Source organism: Barbus barbus, assembly GCF_936440315.1.
Source record: "Barbus barbus genome assembly, chromosome: 13".
NCBI lineage: Eukaryota > Metazoa > Chordata > Actinopteri > Cypriniformes > Cyprinidae > Barbus > Barbus barbus.
In genome coordinates this window covers 23,117,192-23,134,675 of record NC_136741.1, presented here as the reverse complement: position 1 = coordinate 23,134,675, position 17,484 = coordinate 23,117,192, and the positions used below count along the sequence as shown (strand labels likewise).

Genomic DNA, 17,484 nt, shown 5'->3' with positions numbered 1-17,484 from the left:
AATATTCAATATGCATACCATTTTCAATGATTGAGGCATGTTTGGCTGATTTTTTTATCTCGAGGTCTGAAATCAATTTTTCCAATTAATATTTTCACAAAAATTATACTGATGATTTTTTTTTTTTTTTTATCTTAAGTGTATTAATATTTCTACAAACCTAAAATGCAGGTAAAATAAAAACTAACTCTGACAATAAAAATAAATCTCAGTCCAAGTCAGTATTTTCACCATGAAACTGTTTATTGGACCCTGTGATGTTTCTCATTCTAAGACAGAGTCATGTACGGTATTTGATCATGTGGTCTCTTAATTTTATAAAAACACCTTAAATGCAACAATATACACACTAAAACGCACAAACATATGACACTCTCAGAGCTAAGATAGCCATGTTTCTGTACCAGATATACACACATTGTTTTCAAACTAATTAAAACACAGTATATGCAACACTTACAAAGCACACATTCAAGTTCCGGTCGATCCTTTGTTCAAACATAATTAACCCACACACACAAAGAGAACAGACACAGATCACAGCAGAAATATACAACATAATCCCTGACTGTATCATGCACATAGTGATTTAAACAATACTTGTATATAATCTCTGACCTAATTTGTTTCTGTACTCTTCTTTGAATTGCTCTTTTTCCCAAACTGAATTTACAGCACACTCCCTGCATTCAACTGTCAAGTTTGTACTAATCCAGCAAAGTTCTTTCACAAGATCCTAACTTTGCAAGGGTAAGTTAAAAATTGCATTCAGATTGGGGCACCCTAAAATGCAACAAGACCGCAATCTCACTGATGCACCATGAGGAGGCTCGAAATATATATTAGTTTACAAAGGGCCTGTCTTATCTCAGAAGGTTAGAGTTCAGTTCTTTTAAAGGAAGAGTTAGGAGAGTGCTCATGATTGGTTTGGTTAGAGCAATAAACTGGCTCAATACTACAATCACATGAACATAATAGATCTTTTTCTATTTGGCCACATTGTAAGTGTGTCACTTTTGCACAAGAACCTCCATTCTTGGATTAATGAATGAGAACCCAGCAAAAGCGCTCTGGTCCATGGAATCGATCAGGCCTTTCTCGCAGTGTGAGAGACGGGGTTTTTCACTCAAAAACTCCCGGTCAAAGTTACTGCAGTCATTTGGAGCTTTCTGCGATTAAATAAAAACAAACAACAACAAAAAAAACAATAAGAAAACAGAGAAAGACAAAAAAAAAGAAGATACGAGTGGGAAAACATACCACTTTTGGTTTGAAGGGGGGCTCAACTTCTTTCCTTTCTAAAGCAGACCAGTTGACAGTCTTGAAGAACAGGTGGCCTCGTATATTACCCACAATCCCTAAACGGCGTGATGGGTCACGCTCAAACAGCTGAGAACAGATGAAATAAAGATAAATAGTGTAATAGCAGAAATTTCATTTGTGTTGTTTTTAATGGTGTATTTGTGCATGTGTACCCTTTCTAGCATGTCTCGAGTATCCACTGTGATCCAGCGCGGATAATGAGGTGTGTCCATTCGGATCGATTCAAACAGCTCGTCCTCGTCGTCACCATGGAATGGAGACTGACCAATCAGCATCTCATACACCAGCACACCAAACGACCACCAGTCTACTGAGAATGAGTACTGCTGACCCAGAAGAATCTGTGATTTCCACACACAAACACATCAGGTCAATACCAGGCCATTGCCGGTCTGAGAGTGAATCAAAGCCAAAATGTGTTTCGTACCTCAGGAGCAATATAATCTGGAGTTCCACAGAAAGTTGTGGCCCGATTTTCCCCAAACACATTCTCCTTACACATTCCAAAATCAGCAATTTTTATGTGACCATCTCCATCTAACATTACATTATCCAGTTTGATATCCCTGGCAAAAGGAAAGAGTAACAGTGAAAATGATCCAGAAAGCCTTTCTATGAATTTTGAGTGGAGTAATTAATCAATACAACAAAACAATGGAGAAACAGTTGTGTGTACCTGTAAATAATGCCTTTGGAATGGAGAAACTGCAGGCCACACACTATTTCAGCTCCATAGAACCTGGCAGGAGAAGTCCATTCAATACAATTACTTTGGTGCCATTTATATTTATACTCCACAAGTGCCCATTAAATCAAGGGTTCAACAATTTTTTAAATTATAGAAACATTTATATGCGTATGTGACATACGTGGCTCTGTACAGATCAAAACGCCCCTTTTCCTGTATATGAAACATCAAGTCTCCTCCATTCAGATACTCCATCACAAAGAATAAGTGCTCCTGTTAAAGATAAACATTTTAAAATATGTTATAGCTAACAATAACTGTTCATGACATTCTCCATTAACATATTATTTGGTACTGTCAGATTTAGACACTCTGGCAGAGCAGGAGTTTTTTTTTTTTTTTTTTGGTATAGGACCTCATGAGCCAGGTTTGTGGTTGTTTTTTCTGTAAATGTGTGTGGTGTACCTTGGTTTGAAAAGTGGAGTAGAGGTGTGTAAGAAACGGATTTTCCCAGGCAAGAGCCAGCACTCGTTTTTCTACCATGGTGCACTCCACATCATCATCCATCAACACCACATCTTTCTTCAACGCCTTCACTGCAAACCATTCACCAGTGCCCTTTAGTTCAGCCAACAGCACCTGACGACAGAGCGATGATGAACACGTATTTGTATGGGTGTATATGAATGTGTGTTTGAGGGATAGAGAAGTTTGTTTGTTACCTTGCCAAAGCTTCCCTTGCCCAGGACTTTGTGGAAAACGAAATGCTCAGCAGTGATATGCGTTTGGTGGGTGATTCGAGAAGGGGGACGAGGACTCGAACCCTCCCACAGATGACCATAAGGAGCCCCATCTACAATACAAAATTGCTGTCAAATCAAAATCATATTTTTAATTCTCACAGTTAGTTACCACCAGTCACACTTACCACTAACATCAGGACTTTTATTAAAATCCTGGTAAACACCAACATCCTGCGTGTTGCTCTGCGAGTTGCTTTCAGGTCGCTTGGTGGATTTCTATGATGGCAAAAATATACACAAACTTTAATGTGCTGAAATAGAATTTATAGTATATAAGTGCCTCATAACTTGGGATTGTGCAAACATTAATATTTACAGTTGAGACTTGGGTAAGAGCCTCTGCCAGTAGCTTCTGGTTGATGCCACACAGGTTGGCCACTTTAGTCTGGCACTTATGATGAACATTCATGGAGCACTCTGAAAGAGAAGAGAAGAGACGACTGCAAACATATATTCAGGGTCCTACAAGACTCGCACCAAATAACAAAAAGGTTTTTTTTTTTACACCATGTAATAACTAACCAATTTACAGAGTTACTGACCAGTGGGTGTTTCTAAATACTAAAATAAATACTAAATATTTCTAAATACTTTAAAGGCATAATGTAAACAGATAATGGCTAACAAATTATTTTGGGCCTTTTCAATACATACACAGTATACTCACCCTCGCATTTGAGGCCCTGTTTAACAAGACCCCACAGCAGACTGCCACAATGGTCACAAAAGGTGGGGCTCATGTAGTTGTAGGTCTTAAAGCGATGTGGCATGTCAATCTTAAAACGCTCCTTCTGAAACTGAAGGCACACAAAAACTTTAAATAACCATGGCACAATAAATTAAAAAAGAAAATTGTGTAATACAATTCATACCATAGTGTCTCGACTATTGGTTGCAGTGCCTGTGCACCTTCCGATAATTTTATCAATACACTTCTTGTGGATGGCTGCATTGCATTCTGGTGGGGGAAAAATATATACATTTTTAAGGAGGGCTCAGCCATTGGGACAGAATTTCAGAGGCTGTGTGCGCGATGCTTTATTCTGAATAAAACAGGTAAACAGTGAACAATGGAAAGCAATCCATTCATGTATTTTTCCCCTTTTAGGGCACATTCTTACTAAAACAAACTGTGGACATATATGGAAAGGTATTTATGATAACAGAAAATAAAACGGCAAAATATACTTACGTCTACACTTGTAACCTTGCTTGTTAAGACCCCTGGGCAGAAAAAGACAAAATGATAAGTACGCCTGTGTTACGAACTTCTTACATCTTACTGAATAATCAGGACTGACCAAACAAAATCTCTGCAGACAGAGCAGAAGGTGGGCTGTCTGAAGAAGGTGGCAGAGAACTCATGGTTTTTGATGAAGTGAATCTTCGCCTGTTTAATAGCTCCACGACGGCGATTGAGAGTTGGTGCCTCCTCTTCTGACACCATTGACTGACTACAATCTGAGAGCAAAAGAGAAAAAAAACAAAAACAGAATGGAAGCAGAATTGAAGTTGATGACAGGAAACTTTAACAGTAATTTAATAATCTTTATTATAATTAAAATAATAATATTTTATATATACACATACAATATATATTATTCATTTTGCATTTCTTGATTAAAATATTTTGACCAACTTTTAAATAGTCTACATTCTGTTTCCTTCCATTTTTGAACAAGCATCTCATGTAAACGTCACCTAAGAAACACACCCAACTGGGATCAAGTGAATCCACAACCAGCCTAACTATACTGTGCAAGGCTTCTTTAAGTCTGAATAATCAACCAGTTGTTCTATCAACTCACAGATTAGCTAGCACCAAAAATATACTACTGTTCAAATGTTTGGGGTCAGTGAGATTTATTAAAGGAATTCTTTTTTTCAGCAAGTATGCATTAAATAGATCAAAAATGGTAGTAAAGACTTTTCCATTGTTAAAAATATTTGTATTTTAAAGAAATGCTTTTCTTTTAAGAATCCTGAAAAAAAATATTTCCACAAACAAATTAAGCAGCTTGAGTGTTCTCAACTATAATAGTGATAAGAAATGTTATATGACACTGAAGACTGGAGTAATGGCTGCTGAAAATTCAGCTTTGCCATCACAAGAATAAATTACATTTTATAATATATTGAAATAGTTATTTCACAGTTATTTTAATGAACAATATTTCCCAACATTACTGTTTTTATTCTATTTTGATCAAATAAATGCACCTTGGTGAGCATGAGCCTTTTTATTTTTTTTTTATTTCACCACCCCCAAAATTTTTAATGGCAATGTAATTTTGCACTTAATTTTGCAAATCTGCAGTTAAACATTTTGTATTCGAAAAACAATAAAACAAAAAAAAAGAAGAGACCGACAGAATGTTTGAAGAAGTCCCAATGTAACGAAGGGACAAGCTGTTCTGACACGTTCAACAGAGACATTCCTGTGCTAAGAACTTTAAAGGGAGTCCAAATGGATTCACACACGCCCATACACTCGACCCCTCCCATTGCTGACAGCAATAGGCTAGATTCAAGCAGGGGTTGAAACGTCTGTTGAGAAGGAGCTCAAGGGTGGCACTAAGGTAAAACGCCCATTATTGCCACTGTAACTCAGAGTGGATGTACTAAACTGGTTGAGCATAATATGAATAACTCTTTAAATCTAGTAGTTTTTATAGAAATTTTATTTTTTATGAGTGGCAATCCAGTCTTTTAGTTGTGTTTTGTAATGTTTCTTTTAGAGCGTTTATTTCACTGTGATTGTGTCTTACCTGCATCTGTATCCTCCAAAAAGAACTGTACAGACATCATAACCTTCCCTGAAGGCTGCAAATCAACCTGAAAATGAAGCAAGACTATAACATTATGAACCTGTAAATGTACAAACACTGACACTCATACAAATGTATAGACATAACCACATTGTCATATACCCAAAACTCTGCACGTCCATTTGCGTTCTTGCATCGTTCTGCCAACACAGACACACCCACAGTAACTTCTGCTAAAGGTTCCTCTGCGGTTCTCATGAGTAGTATTTGTATGACACGTCCCTCATAAATGTGTGCATCAAAAGTGGATCGCCAAGCAGGATACATGGTAGGCTTCTTCTGGATCATTGTTTTTCCTCGCTCTTAAAGGAAAGGGGGAACATTTTTGATTAACTCTGTTAAGTCATGCCAGTTCTGATTAAAAAATTATATTAAACATAGCAAATGATAGCGCTTTTAGTCACATTGAAATTAAGGTCAAGTATGAGAACGTTGCATTGTGGGAAACAATATTCTGTGCAGTGAGCTCTGCTCTAAACTACCCATTTGGCAAAATGAAGCAGGTAATCCAGTTCTCTGCAGATGGAGGATTTGCATGTTGTTCTGTGTACATACAGTATACTGCAAAAAACAGTGCAAGACGCATGGCAGTATGCCATTCCAAACATAGCCATGCACTTGAAACCCATTACACATTTACTCACCAGTGCTGAGAGCTTCTTTCATTTTGATAGCACAGAATGGCGCCTCAGCCATTGGGGAGAATGTGCCAAGATCATAGGCATTAAACGCAATCCTCAAGAAAGGGGCCATGGCAACCCCTCAGGCACAGTCTAAAAAAGATTCAGACAAGCAAAATTCATATGACTTTTCTGATGCGATTGGTGATATGTTCAGTAAAGTAAAGCCAAACATCAGCATTGCTGCAAATAGCAATAAATAAAAAACTAAATTTGTCATGCTTTAATATGTAATCATAATTTTGTAATCAAACAGAAACCTATAATTTGTTCATGCTAGCATATGCGCATTCAGAGAAAATTGTTTAGTCTTATATGGGATCTTAATGTTAATTTCTGCGCCTGTTCTATTGTTAAATCTAATAGTTGCTCTGTAGCTCTCTTAGTAGTTTTGTAATGCTTTGTTACTTGTAATCAGTTATCATCAAAAATAGTCATCCACTCTCTCTCTGACCTTTAGTATTAATAAGGACTTTTTTTCTGTGCCTTTGAGGCTTCAATGTAAACGCCCTTTTAGATGTAAATGAGATTGAGTGCTTCACTGCATTTTCTCAAAAGCTGCTGTTCTGTTGGTTCAGAAAACAATCCATGCTGAAATGATCAGACTGACATGATCAGTGACCCTGAAATAAAAATACTTGAGCTGCAGTTTCTAACACTGGGATTCTTCAAAAAGGCATGTAGAGTAGCAGGTGCTACACACAACCAAAACCATCACAATTTAACTCTTCTCATTAGTATTTCCAGTGTTTAGAAGTATAATACTTCATTCGTATAACCTCACACTGAATGGGGGGGTTATGTACCAAATAGACATTGATGTGTTACTGCAGGCTTCAGAACATCAGAAGGTGTTTTAGGAATAAATTTGAAATTTTGATTTCTGAAGGTTACAGTTGTGTTCTACATGTTCGATATCAAACTCTATTAACAAAGATTTCATTTTCATATGATGTGACACACTCAGTGTATGCAAATTGTCTGTGTATAAAAGTGTGGTGAACCTAAACTGTTAGTGGTTAAACTAATAGCTACCAAGACTATGTGGGATATTTTCTTTGATGAGCTTTTTTAAACAGAACTCCAATGACTAAGAATAAATACAAATATAATTCAATGCAAATAAAATATACGTTTCAATGCCATTTTGCTAAAGTTCTTTGGTTTAATTCTCATGCAACAGGACCATATAGAAAAGGGTTACTGGTAGTGCGGTCAAACGATTAATCGTGATTAATCACATCCAAAATAAAAGTTTTTGTTTACATAATATATGTGTACTGTGTATATTTTTTATGTATAAATGCACACACATACAGTATAAATTTTGAAAATATTTACATGTATATACATTTATATTCTTGTATTTTATATAGTATAAAAACATATTTAATATATAAACATAACATGGAAGCATAAAGTGCTCCAAAATCTCCTGGTAGATGGCTGCATTGACTCTGGACTTGATAAAACACAATGGACCAGCACCAGCAGACGTCACAGCACCCCAAATCATCACTGACTGTGGAAACTTCAAACTGGACTTCAAGCAGCTTGGGTTCTGTGCCTCTCCAGTCTTCCTCCAGACATTGATTTCCAAATTTAATGCAAAATTGTAATTTATCTGAAAAGAGGACTTTGGACCACTGAGCAACAGTCCAGTTCTTTTTCTACTTAGCCCAGGTAAGATGCTTCTGATGTTGTTTCTGTTTCAGAAGTGGCTTGGTATCCCTTTTCCTGAAGACGTCTGAGCGTGGTGACTGATGCACTGACTCCAGCTTCAATCCACTCCTTGCGAAACTCTCCCAAGTGTTTGAATCAGCTTTGCTTAACAGTATTCTCAAGCTTGTGGTCATCCCTGTTGCTTGTACACCTTTTCCTACCCAGTTTCTTCCTTCCAGTCAACTTTGCATTTAATATGCTTTGATACAGCACTCTGTGAACAGCCACACCTTTCAGTAATGACCCTCTGTGACTTACCCTCTTTGTGGAGGGCGTCAATGATTGTCTTCTGAACCATTGCCAAGTCATTATTGTGCTTTCAAAGAACAAGAGATACCCTGAAATTATACTGTAGAGATGGTCGTTTAATGAAACTCAAATATAAATATTCTAATATTTTGAGATACTGGATTTGGACTTTCATGAGCTGTAAGCTATAATCATCAAAATTAAAACAAAAAACTTTTGAAAATGTCTTACTTTACATGTTATCAATCTAAAATATATATAAGTTTTTCACAATATTCAAATTTTTTGAGATGTACCTGTATATTATGTAAACAAAAACTTTTATTTTGGATGTGATTAATCATGATTAATCGTTTGACAGCACTAGTTCCTGGTCATCATTACCCTTCACTCGTCATCATGTTTATTTCTATTACGTGATCTTGCTTTATTATTGTGGATCAGAACATTTGGAACATGACCCAGATGAGGTTTATAGGTTATGGTAATAATTGGGGCTGAAACTGATCAGTCTTGTATAACATAAGGTCTCCACCCACTTCTGTCGAAAGCCAATGACATGACTCAGGCTGTGACTGCAACAGAAACTTCATAACAAACTTGCTTGTTGTATTGCAGTGACTGTATTTAGACTGAATTACTACAGAGGGTGTATAAGAAAGACAGGGAGAGATAGATTTGAACACACCCATACACACTGCTGTAGTTCAATTAGGAAGGGCACCTTGTGGAAACATGTCTGAAACCAGCACAGAAATGCCCAAACACGTTGCAGCATCTCATTCACACGCGCGTGCGTGTTAGAGCTAGCGAATCAGTGGTATGGAAGGATGTGTCAATAACTTAAGCTTGCAGCACAGTATGAAATCGATTTTGAAACCATGCATGTCATATCGGTCAGTCTCTCTAGTCTAGATGATCACATGTGCATCATGAATCCTGTTCAGCCAAATTCAGCCAAAATAAATAAAATAAAACTAGAAGAGCCTGTGGACCTGTGTTAGTATGTGTGAAAATGAGAGTGATAGAGAGAAGGAGAGAGACAGCGAGGGTGGTATGTTGGGTAGGCAGGTGTGGTTAACAGGCTCCATGTGCTTTCCTGAACATAAGAAGTTAAAATGAGTGCTAAGAGAATGTGTGTTCTCATAAGCTTTATGATAAGCCATAATAGGAGCTGAAACACAATTACAAGGGTGTAAGAAGTGCGTTTGTGTATGCATGGCCTTGTTAAGTAAACTAGTACTATTGCTCAATGGATTAGAGGCTTGTTCAAATCCCTAACCCCAAGTATTGAACTACTTATATAGGAATACTGCACCCAAAAATGAAAATTCTCTCATCATTTACTCATTGTCATGTAGTCCCAAACCTGTATGATTTTTTTTTTTTTTCTCCACAAGATATTTTGAAGAATGTTAGCAACCAAATAGTTTCATTTCCCATTGACTTTGCAGTTTTTATGGGAACTGAAACAGTTTGGTTAGCAACATTCTTCAAAATATCTTCTTTTATGTTCCACAGAGGAAAAGTCATACAGGTTTATGAGTACTTGAGGATGACTAAATGACAGAATTTCTATTTATGGGAGAACCATCACTTTAAGTGTGTAACTGATCTTGCACTGTTTGTGCTACAAATGGACATTGAGGTGTGCTACATATTTGGATTTTATATCATAATTACTTTAGAGAGTGTCTCAATTTGTCTTGCCCCGGACGCAACCACCTAGAACACCCTATCAACCATATAACAATCGGAAGACCTTAGCAACTGCATAACTGAAACCTAGTTGCATATAAACAAAATTCTGATGGATTATCAAAATTATCAATATGTGATCAAACTCACTGTAGCCAATTGCTTTAAAGTGCATGTAATATATAATGCTTGCACACCAATTCTGGAGTCTTTCAGTTCGCTGATGTCAAAAGGAACAATAGGTTTCATCACTCATGTCCACAGTAATGCTCTCAACATCTACAATATGGGACAGGAAGGAACTATCGACACCGCTGAACAGAATGAAAGAGTGGTATGGTGTAAACGGTTCAACCACAGCAGGATGTGTGTCTCCACGGCAAAGAGTTCTCACTTCAGACACATGCTGGTATAGGGATGGGGTGTTAGTATTAAAGAAAATGAACTGAAATCTGTCTACAAACCACCACCAACAACTAAAACTGTAGATAATTACTATAAAATGTGACATAACCATTTCCACCATGCCCCAATTCACACAAACACACTCACTCACTCAGTCATCTCAACCAGAACCACGCTCCATCTGTTTTGTGTAAAGGATCAATAATCATTGATATTTTGTACAGGACCGTGTCAGTGGTATTTTAGACCCCTCAAATGTCAAAAACTGGAGCTATTTATGGAATAAGAATAAAATTTGATAATTCACTAATAATATATATTTTTACTAACAGTCGTGTAACAAACTACCTAGTCTTTGTACATCACAGGTGCATGCAGCATTTTTGAGTAACGTTATCAGCAGCTGCGAACTCGCCCTCGCCTGTTAATGTAGGCTATTCAAGTGCTGTCTAGGTAGGTCATCAGGTTGAGACACAACCTCTGTTGTCTTTACAACTAACGTTATGGAGAAGTGTTGTCTAGCAAGACAAAGTGTGAAAACGCCGATTCTGTCAAGGTCCAATAGACAGCGGCGTTCTCGAAACTGCGCCCTTTTTATATCATTCTAACAGACTAAAAATATGTTTACGCTTTTTGGAAAATATAAGGTCATAAAAAAACACTGAGGAGAAGGATTAAAGTCTAATGTACCTAAAAACACAGCCTGCCTCCGCGGTCGTCGCTCGAATCCGTTCAGCGCATCAATCGGGAAAAAGCAGCGAAGAAAATGAGCAGAACAATCTAAAACGCAACATCACCAAAGTTCTATCTCGACCAGGCAATGTTCGATCCAAAAACCCAACGAAGCGCTGCTAACTTCTTACCTCTCCTCCGGAAGAAGCGGACTTTTCTCTGAGGTGCCTGCTCGCTTCAGTGATTGAGTCGTTTGAGGAAGTACAAGCCGCTCGTAGAGTTCTGAGTAAAGTAGGGCGGAGTGACGTCGCACAGGTGCTCTCTTTCTTCGCGCGATCCCTCTTCTGTCTCGCGCGCGCTCAGATGACACTTTAATAAGCCAGTGCGCGAGCACAGGTGCGTTTGTAGAAACTGTATCAGTCCATCCAGTGTGTATGTGAGTGACCTCTTTGCAAAGGGCTCATGTGAAGGGCAGGCATTGGCAGTGTACCTCTAGATGCCCCACTATTGAGAGCACACATATGGCAAGCCATTTTAACATAATTCCGTATTCTTTTCGTTTATTTCTTCTTCTTCTTCTTTTTATTTTTATGCAAATGTTGCGATAATTATTAGTATATATTCTATAGTGGCTAGTAACAAATAAGTATAGTATGTAATGAAGAAGTACTAGTGACTAATTGACTACAAATCACTATTGGAATAATGTTATCAGTATTACCATAAAGTTCCCTAGTCGGAAATTGGAAGCTAGATAATTTTGATACCACTGATTAAGTTATATTTTTGGCTTTTTATGCCTTAATTTTTGATAGGACAGTAGAGAGTTTGACAGGAAAGCATAGGGCAGAGAGAAGGGAGCTTCAAAGGACCTCAAGCCAGGAATCAAACTCAGGTTGCCGGAGGCACAGTGGCGCTACATGTCAGACCAGGGGCACTGCTATGGTTTCTGGGAACAGCATATTGACTCGGGCCCCCCGCATCGCATTTAGATTGTTGGCCCCCTCGGTAGAGATCCCATTAGGGCCCCCTCTCCCTCGCGACCCCTTGGTGTCCTCCATGATTCATATTCTTTCCAACAACAAAGAACTTGAACGTGACAAACTTATTACACTTTCAGAAATGGGAAGCAGAAAATGTCCGATAGCACATGAAGACAGCATAAATACTAGCACTGAATATTTAGTCAAATTTAAAACATTAATACATTGTAATATTACAGCTACGTAGGCATACTGGTAACACAAAATAGAATATTATTACGGATTAAATGTAAAAGCAGCTTTCCACATGTGCCAGCATTCTGTCCACACATGCAAAGAGAAACAGTGATTGTGTTGGCTGGTGTTGGCTTTATAGATAGTTTACTCAGGGGGCATTGAGATGAGGAATAGATCCTGTGCCTGGTTTCTATATTGCGTTCATGGAATATTACCTATAAAACATACACTGAAAGGTCACATAACTGTGGGTGTTAAAGACGCAAAATGTGAAAATCGACATCCTTCTTTTTTTTTCTTTTTGTGACGTATTGTCAAGTATGGTGACCCATACTCGAAATTGGTGCTCTGCGTTTAACCCATCCAAGTGCACACACACAGCAGTGAGTAGTGAACAAATGCACACACACACACAGCGAGTAGTGAACAAATACACACACACACACACACACACACACACACCCGGAGCAGTGGGCAGCCATACTGCAGCGCCCGGGGAGCAGTTGGGGGTTCGGTGTCTTGCTCAAGGGCACCTCAGTCGTGGTATTGAGGGTGGAGAGAGCGCTGTACATTCACTCCCCCCACCTACAATCCCTGCCGGCCGGGGACTCGAACCCGCAGCCTTTCGATTACGAGTCCGACTCTCTAACCATTAGGCCACGACTTCCCCTGTGTGCGTGTGTGTGTGTGCGTGCGTGCGTGCGTGCGTGCGCGTGTGCGTGTGCGTGTGCGTGTGCGTGTGCGTGTGCGTGTGTGTGTGTGTGTGTGTGTGTGTGCATGCATGTAGTCTTGTCCTGCTTTCCTCCTCTTGGTCTGCAGTGCTGTGGAGTGTATGTCCTAGATTTAAGTGTGTGGGTGAGATTTAAAAAAAGCAAAGAAACAACAGTATGTTGAAGAGCCTATGTGTGTGTAGATATCTGGTGCAGAATTGGAGGTGGTGAGGGGGCTGTTTTGCTACCCCTTATCTGTAATCGAGCAGATCTACACAGATAAATGGTGTATTGTTAGAGTATATGTAAAATAACCAGAGTACCAACTGAATGATATTTAATCATTCATCTTTGTCTTGTTTGTTTATGAAAAGAACATCAGATAAATAGCCCAACTAAGTACACGGGTGAATTATTGTACTGGTGCGCATAGAGAGAAGTTTACAGTACTGCATAAACTTTGCAGTCGACACACTCTTTCACACAAAGATGCACACACTCTGTAAACAGCTGTCTGACAAATCGGTAAAACAGAAGTCACATTTCTTCCCCTTCTCACCACAAACCCATGAAAAGAGTATAAGTACTCTGTAACGTTTTAAGTGAAATTACACATTTACGTGTACATTTATGAACAGCACCAAATAAAAGGGAAGTGGAAATATGAAAAAAAGAAGACGTTTTTTATAGAGATGAGTTTATTTCCTGTTTATTAATAGTAGATCAGGGCAGCTGGCATGATTTCAAATATTATATATTCCTTATATATTTATGTCCCTACGCAATGTTAGCTGTTAGACTGGGTAATTTACCTCAGATAGATCAAGAAAAGAATAGATAATGCTTTTATCTATTGTAGGAAAATTAGAGATCTTTGCCTCCCCCTCTCTTCATCTCTCAGCTGCAATACAGAGGAACATAAGACACTTAAAAGACCCAAAAGTGTCATGACAATGTCACTGTGACACTGCCACAGAATCATACACACTCTCACACACATTTTCTCTCAATCTCTCTAGATCATCAGTAATATTTTCTTGGTCGAGAAATATGAAAGAATAAAAACTTGTATTCTATAATGACCATTACATGCATCTTAACAATGTTCTTTTGTTAATTTATTACATGGCCTAAAAAGATTAAACTGTTTATAATTTACCATTTATTTTATAATTTATTTGATAATGCATTTATCTATAAGAGCAAAGCACAGTAATTACCATTCTCATTTAGGCAGTTTCTGTGGTATGTATGGGTCTCTTTGAGAAAGGTGGAGTGGGTTGGCCTACAAGCAGCCTAACTGGAGATGTTTGATTAACAATAATAATCTCAAACACACAGCTAATTATCATTAACTCAGTGCGGTCAAGTACTTTGAAGAAGACTACTTAGGGCTGTGTGGAAGCACCCATGCACTCAAACTGAAGTGAGTATAGACAGTATGTTACTAGAAAGGTTCCAAGCCATCCAGAACTTTAACGAGGCTTTTAATTCTCTGTTTCGTTTTCTTATATACATTTTAATGCCAGTTTTTAAATGTAGAGCTGATTCAACGAGACTTTCAAGTTATGTAATCAAAAATGGACTCTATTTACATTTTTAATTGCCTGAAATCCAAAAAGTGCTTATCATTGAGCCCCTCCCACTGACTGCATGTAATATAGAATCCACACCCAACTGCTAGTGGCCCTTTCTGTTAGGGAACGCCCACTTTTCATGGTATGAAAGGTATGAAATTTGTAAAAATAAATAAATGTTGTTCCGCAAGAGAACAATTCGTCCTCTTTAATAAAGAATCTGCAAAACAAGCAAGATAGCATCGGCTGCAAGCTGCATGCTTCCAAAATGTCCAGCTAACACCATGTAATCAAAAACCTTGGCAACTGCTGGATTTATAGTTCAAGTCGGTGTAAAAATTATGATGTTTAGGAGTTTTTTTAAACTCTTTTTATTTTTCGGAATATGCAAATGTATGTTATCTAACGAGAAAGAATGATAATTAAATAATTGATAGAAGATGCATGGATGTAGGTGTTACGGGGCTGACGAGACGTGAGACGTGCGGATCCATGTGCAAAGCTTTATTAAGAAACATGGTCAGAAACAGGCAGGGTCAGACATCGGCAAACAGGTATGGCAAGGGCAAGACAGAGCAATCCGTGGAGCAAGCGTGGGTCAACGATCAGCGAACAGTATCCAAAGTGGCAAGGCAGAGAGATAATCCAGAGTCGAAAGCAATAATCCAAACGAGGTGCAAACACAGTCCAAACGGCAAGGCAAAGGGGTAAATCCAGGAAACACGGGCAGGGTCAGACACGGCAGGAAAACAAGGCAAGACTAGGACTAGAATTATGGCTCTGTAGAGTTGCTATCGCTTGGGGAGTGATAAACGCTAACAAAACAGAAACACGGAATGGCACGGTAAAGCAGCTAGCGCTAGGTGAGCGCTAAACGCAGATCAATACTCGGCCGTGAGCAAGAGCAGTCCCAGGCTTAAATAGAGTGATGGTGATTGTGAAATGGTGATCAGGTGTGTGTGATGAGTGAATGGTGACAGCTGATCTGTGCAATGCATAGTGGGAAATGGAGTCCAATGTGTTGTGTAGTGTGAAAAGTCCATGTGGTGAACGGGTGACCTCTGGTGGTGAATGAGTGGAAGTGCATGGCCAGGATTCGTGACAGTAGGCCTCTATTGCATATCGTCATCTCAATTATGTACTTTATTACAACCTAGCATTTCTTCAACATAAACCTGATTAATTAATTTATTTATATAGATATACAGTGCCCTCCATAAGTATTGGAACAGTAAAGACAAAATTGCTCTGTTGGCTGTGGAGTCAAGACATTTGCAAATATGATTAAAAGATGAATATGAGACAAATCTGCAGAATGTCACATTTTATTATTAGTCGTTTCAACAAATATATGTTTTACCAAATAAAAAGAACAGCAATTTTAGAGTTCATCCCACTCATTGAGGTGAGCATAAGTATTGGGACAGTTGAACATAAGGCAGATATAAAAGATTAAAAGCTATTATTTAGTTGCAGATCCCTTTCGCACAACCACAGCAGTGAGTCTGTGACCCATAGACATCACCAGACTCTTGGTCTCATCCTTTGAAATGCTTTTCCCAGCCTTTAATATAGCCAATCCCAATTGTTGCTTGTTTTGGAGAATTTCTGCCTTTCCTCTTCAGCTGGTGAAATTCATGTTCAGTCGGATTTAAATCTGGAGATTGACTTGGGCATTTCCATTTCTTTGCCCTTATAAATTCCTTGACTGAACTGGCAGGGTGTTTTGGGTTATTGTCCTGATGCAATATGAAGCACTTCCCAATGAATCTGGTGGCATTTTCTTGAATATTGGTAGGCAAGATGGTTTTGTACCCTTCCAAATTCATTCTGCTACTGTCATGATACATTAAGTCATCAGTAAAGTTGAGCGGGTCTGTTCCAGAGACAGCCATGCATGCCCATGCCACGACACCACCTCCACCATGCTTTACAGATGAGGCTGTATGCTTGGGATCATTGCAGTTCCCTTTTTTCTCCACATTTTTGCTTTCCCATCACTTAGATAAAGGTTCATCTTTGTCTCATCGGTCCATAAACACAGTTCTGAAACTCTTCTGGCTCACCTTTGTGCTTTTTTGCAAACTCTAATCTTGCCTTCTCTATTTTTGGTGCTGGTCAGAGGTTTGCATCTTGCTGTGTAGCATCTGTAATTCTGTGTCAAAGTCTCCTGAGGACGGTAAATTGTCAGAGCATCACCCCAGCTTTCTGGAAGTTGTTGGTGATTTTAGAGACACGTCTTTTAGGATTCATTTTCACAGCTTTTATGATTTGTCTGTCATCAACTACTGTTGTTTTCTCAGCCGATCTGGTCGTTGTTGGTTGCTGGTGTAGAGGAGGTAGAACTGACAATTTAGAGCATGATATCAGAGCTGATAGAAAAAGAGAAAAAGCAAATGAAGAGAAAGGGATAGAGGGAGTTAAAATGATAAATGCATCTCCTATTTGGGACAAGGTGTCCATAACTTTCAGGTACTCCAGAAAACAAACTCTCATCCTTGCTCTCTCACTCTGTTCTGGGTCACATCGTCTCCTGGGAACTTGAAAGCAGGGCAACACCAGCCCTCCCTCCCCTTTTCTTCATATCCCTCACACACACAATCTCAATCTGTAATACACTCTTTAATTACTCAGTTGAAGATATTTAATCACAGAATCGCATCTCTAAAATTCACTCTCTGTGGACTCAACCTGGCAGTCGTTGAAAATAAAACTTAAAAACTGTTGAGGGGTTCAGAAAAAAAGTTACAGAGCTATTTTATAAACTGTTGGTTTATCCTTAAGTATGTCTACCTAAACCTAAGCTGCTCTTCAATGATTTGCATCATGAAATACATTTGAATGGAACAGAACTGAATTGAAACCACATAGGGAACCATTATACATAGCGCTGACTACCATACAGTTAA

General features: G+C 38.5%; 1 protein-coding gene across 2 annotated transcripts; it reads right to left on the bottom strand.

Annotated features, from left to right (window-relative positions):
• Window positions 1-219: 219 nt before the first annotated feature.
• Window positions 220-11,534, bottom strand: prkcda (protein kinase C, delta a). Of its 2 annotated transcripts, none has more exons than XM_079431379.1 (18): window positions 11,260-11,534; window positions 6,287-6,415; window positions 5,745-5,944; window positions 5,583-5,649; window positions 4,116-4,275; window positions 4,007-4,038; window positions 3,687-3,772; window positions 3,482-3,611; window positions 3,131-3,231; window positions 2,940-3,030; window positions 2,734-2,864; window positions 2,477-2,650; window positions 2,193-2,284; window positions 2,000-2,062; window positions 1,751-1,889; window positions 1,476-1,664; window positions 1,261-1,389; window positions 220-1,169 (listed from the first exon to the last, which is right to left on the bottom strand). In XM_079431379.1, exons 2-18 carry the CDS (start codon window positions 6,393-6,395, stop codon window positions 1,011-1,013), a joined length of 2,052 nt encoding a protein of 683 aa, XP_079287505.1. In that variant the 5' UTR covers window positions 6,396-6,415; window positions 11,260-11,534; the 3' UTR covers window positions 220-1,010. The 2 variants fall into 2 exon arrangements, with proteins under 2 accessions (XP_079287505.1, XP_079287506.1); XM_079431380.1 differs by having other exon boundaries at window positions 11,087-11,314.
• Window positions 11,535-17,484: the final 5,950 nt, after the last annotated feature.

Excerpts from the sequence above, each read along its gene's own strand:
- prkcda (XM_079431379.1), bottom strand. The coding sequence starts at position 6,395 with ATGGCCCCTTTCTTGAGGATTGCGTTTAATGCCTATGATCTTGGCACA. Across the intron at positions 1,665-1,750 it reads CAGATTATATTGCTCCTGAG|ATTCTTCTGGGTCAGCAGTA; the intron begins GTACGAAACACA and ends TGGAAATCACAG. Across the intron at positions 1,170-1,260 it reads CCCCCTTCAAACCAAAAGTG|AAAGCTCCAAATGACTGCAG; the intron begins GTATGTTTTCCC and ends ATTTAATCGCAG.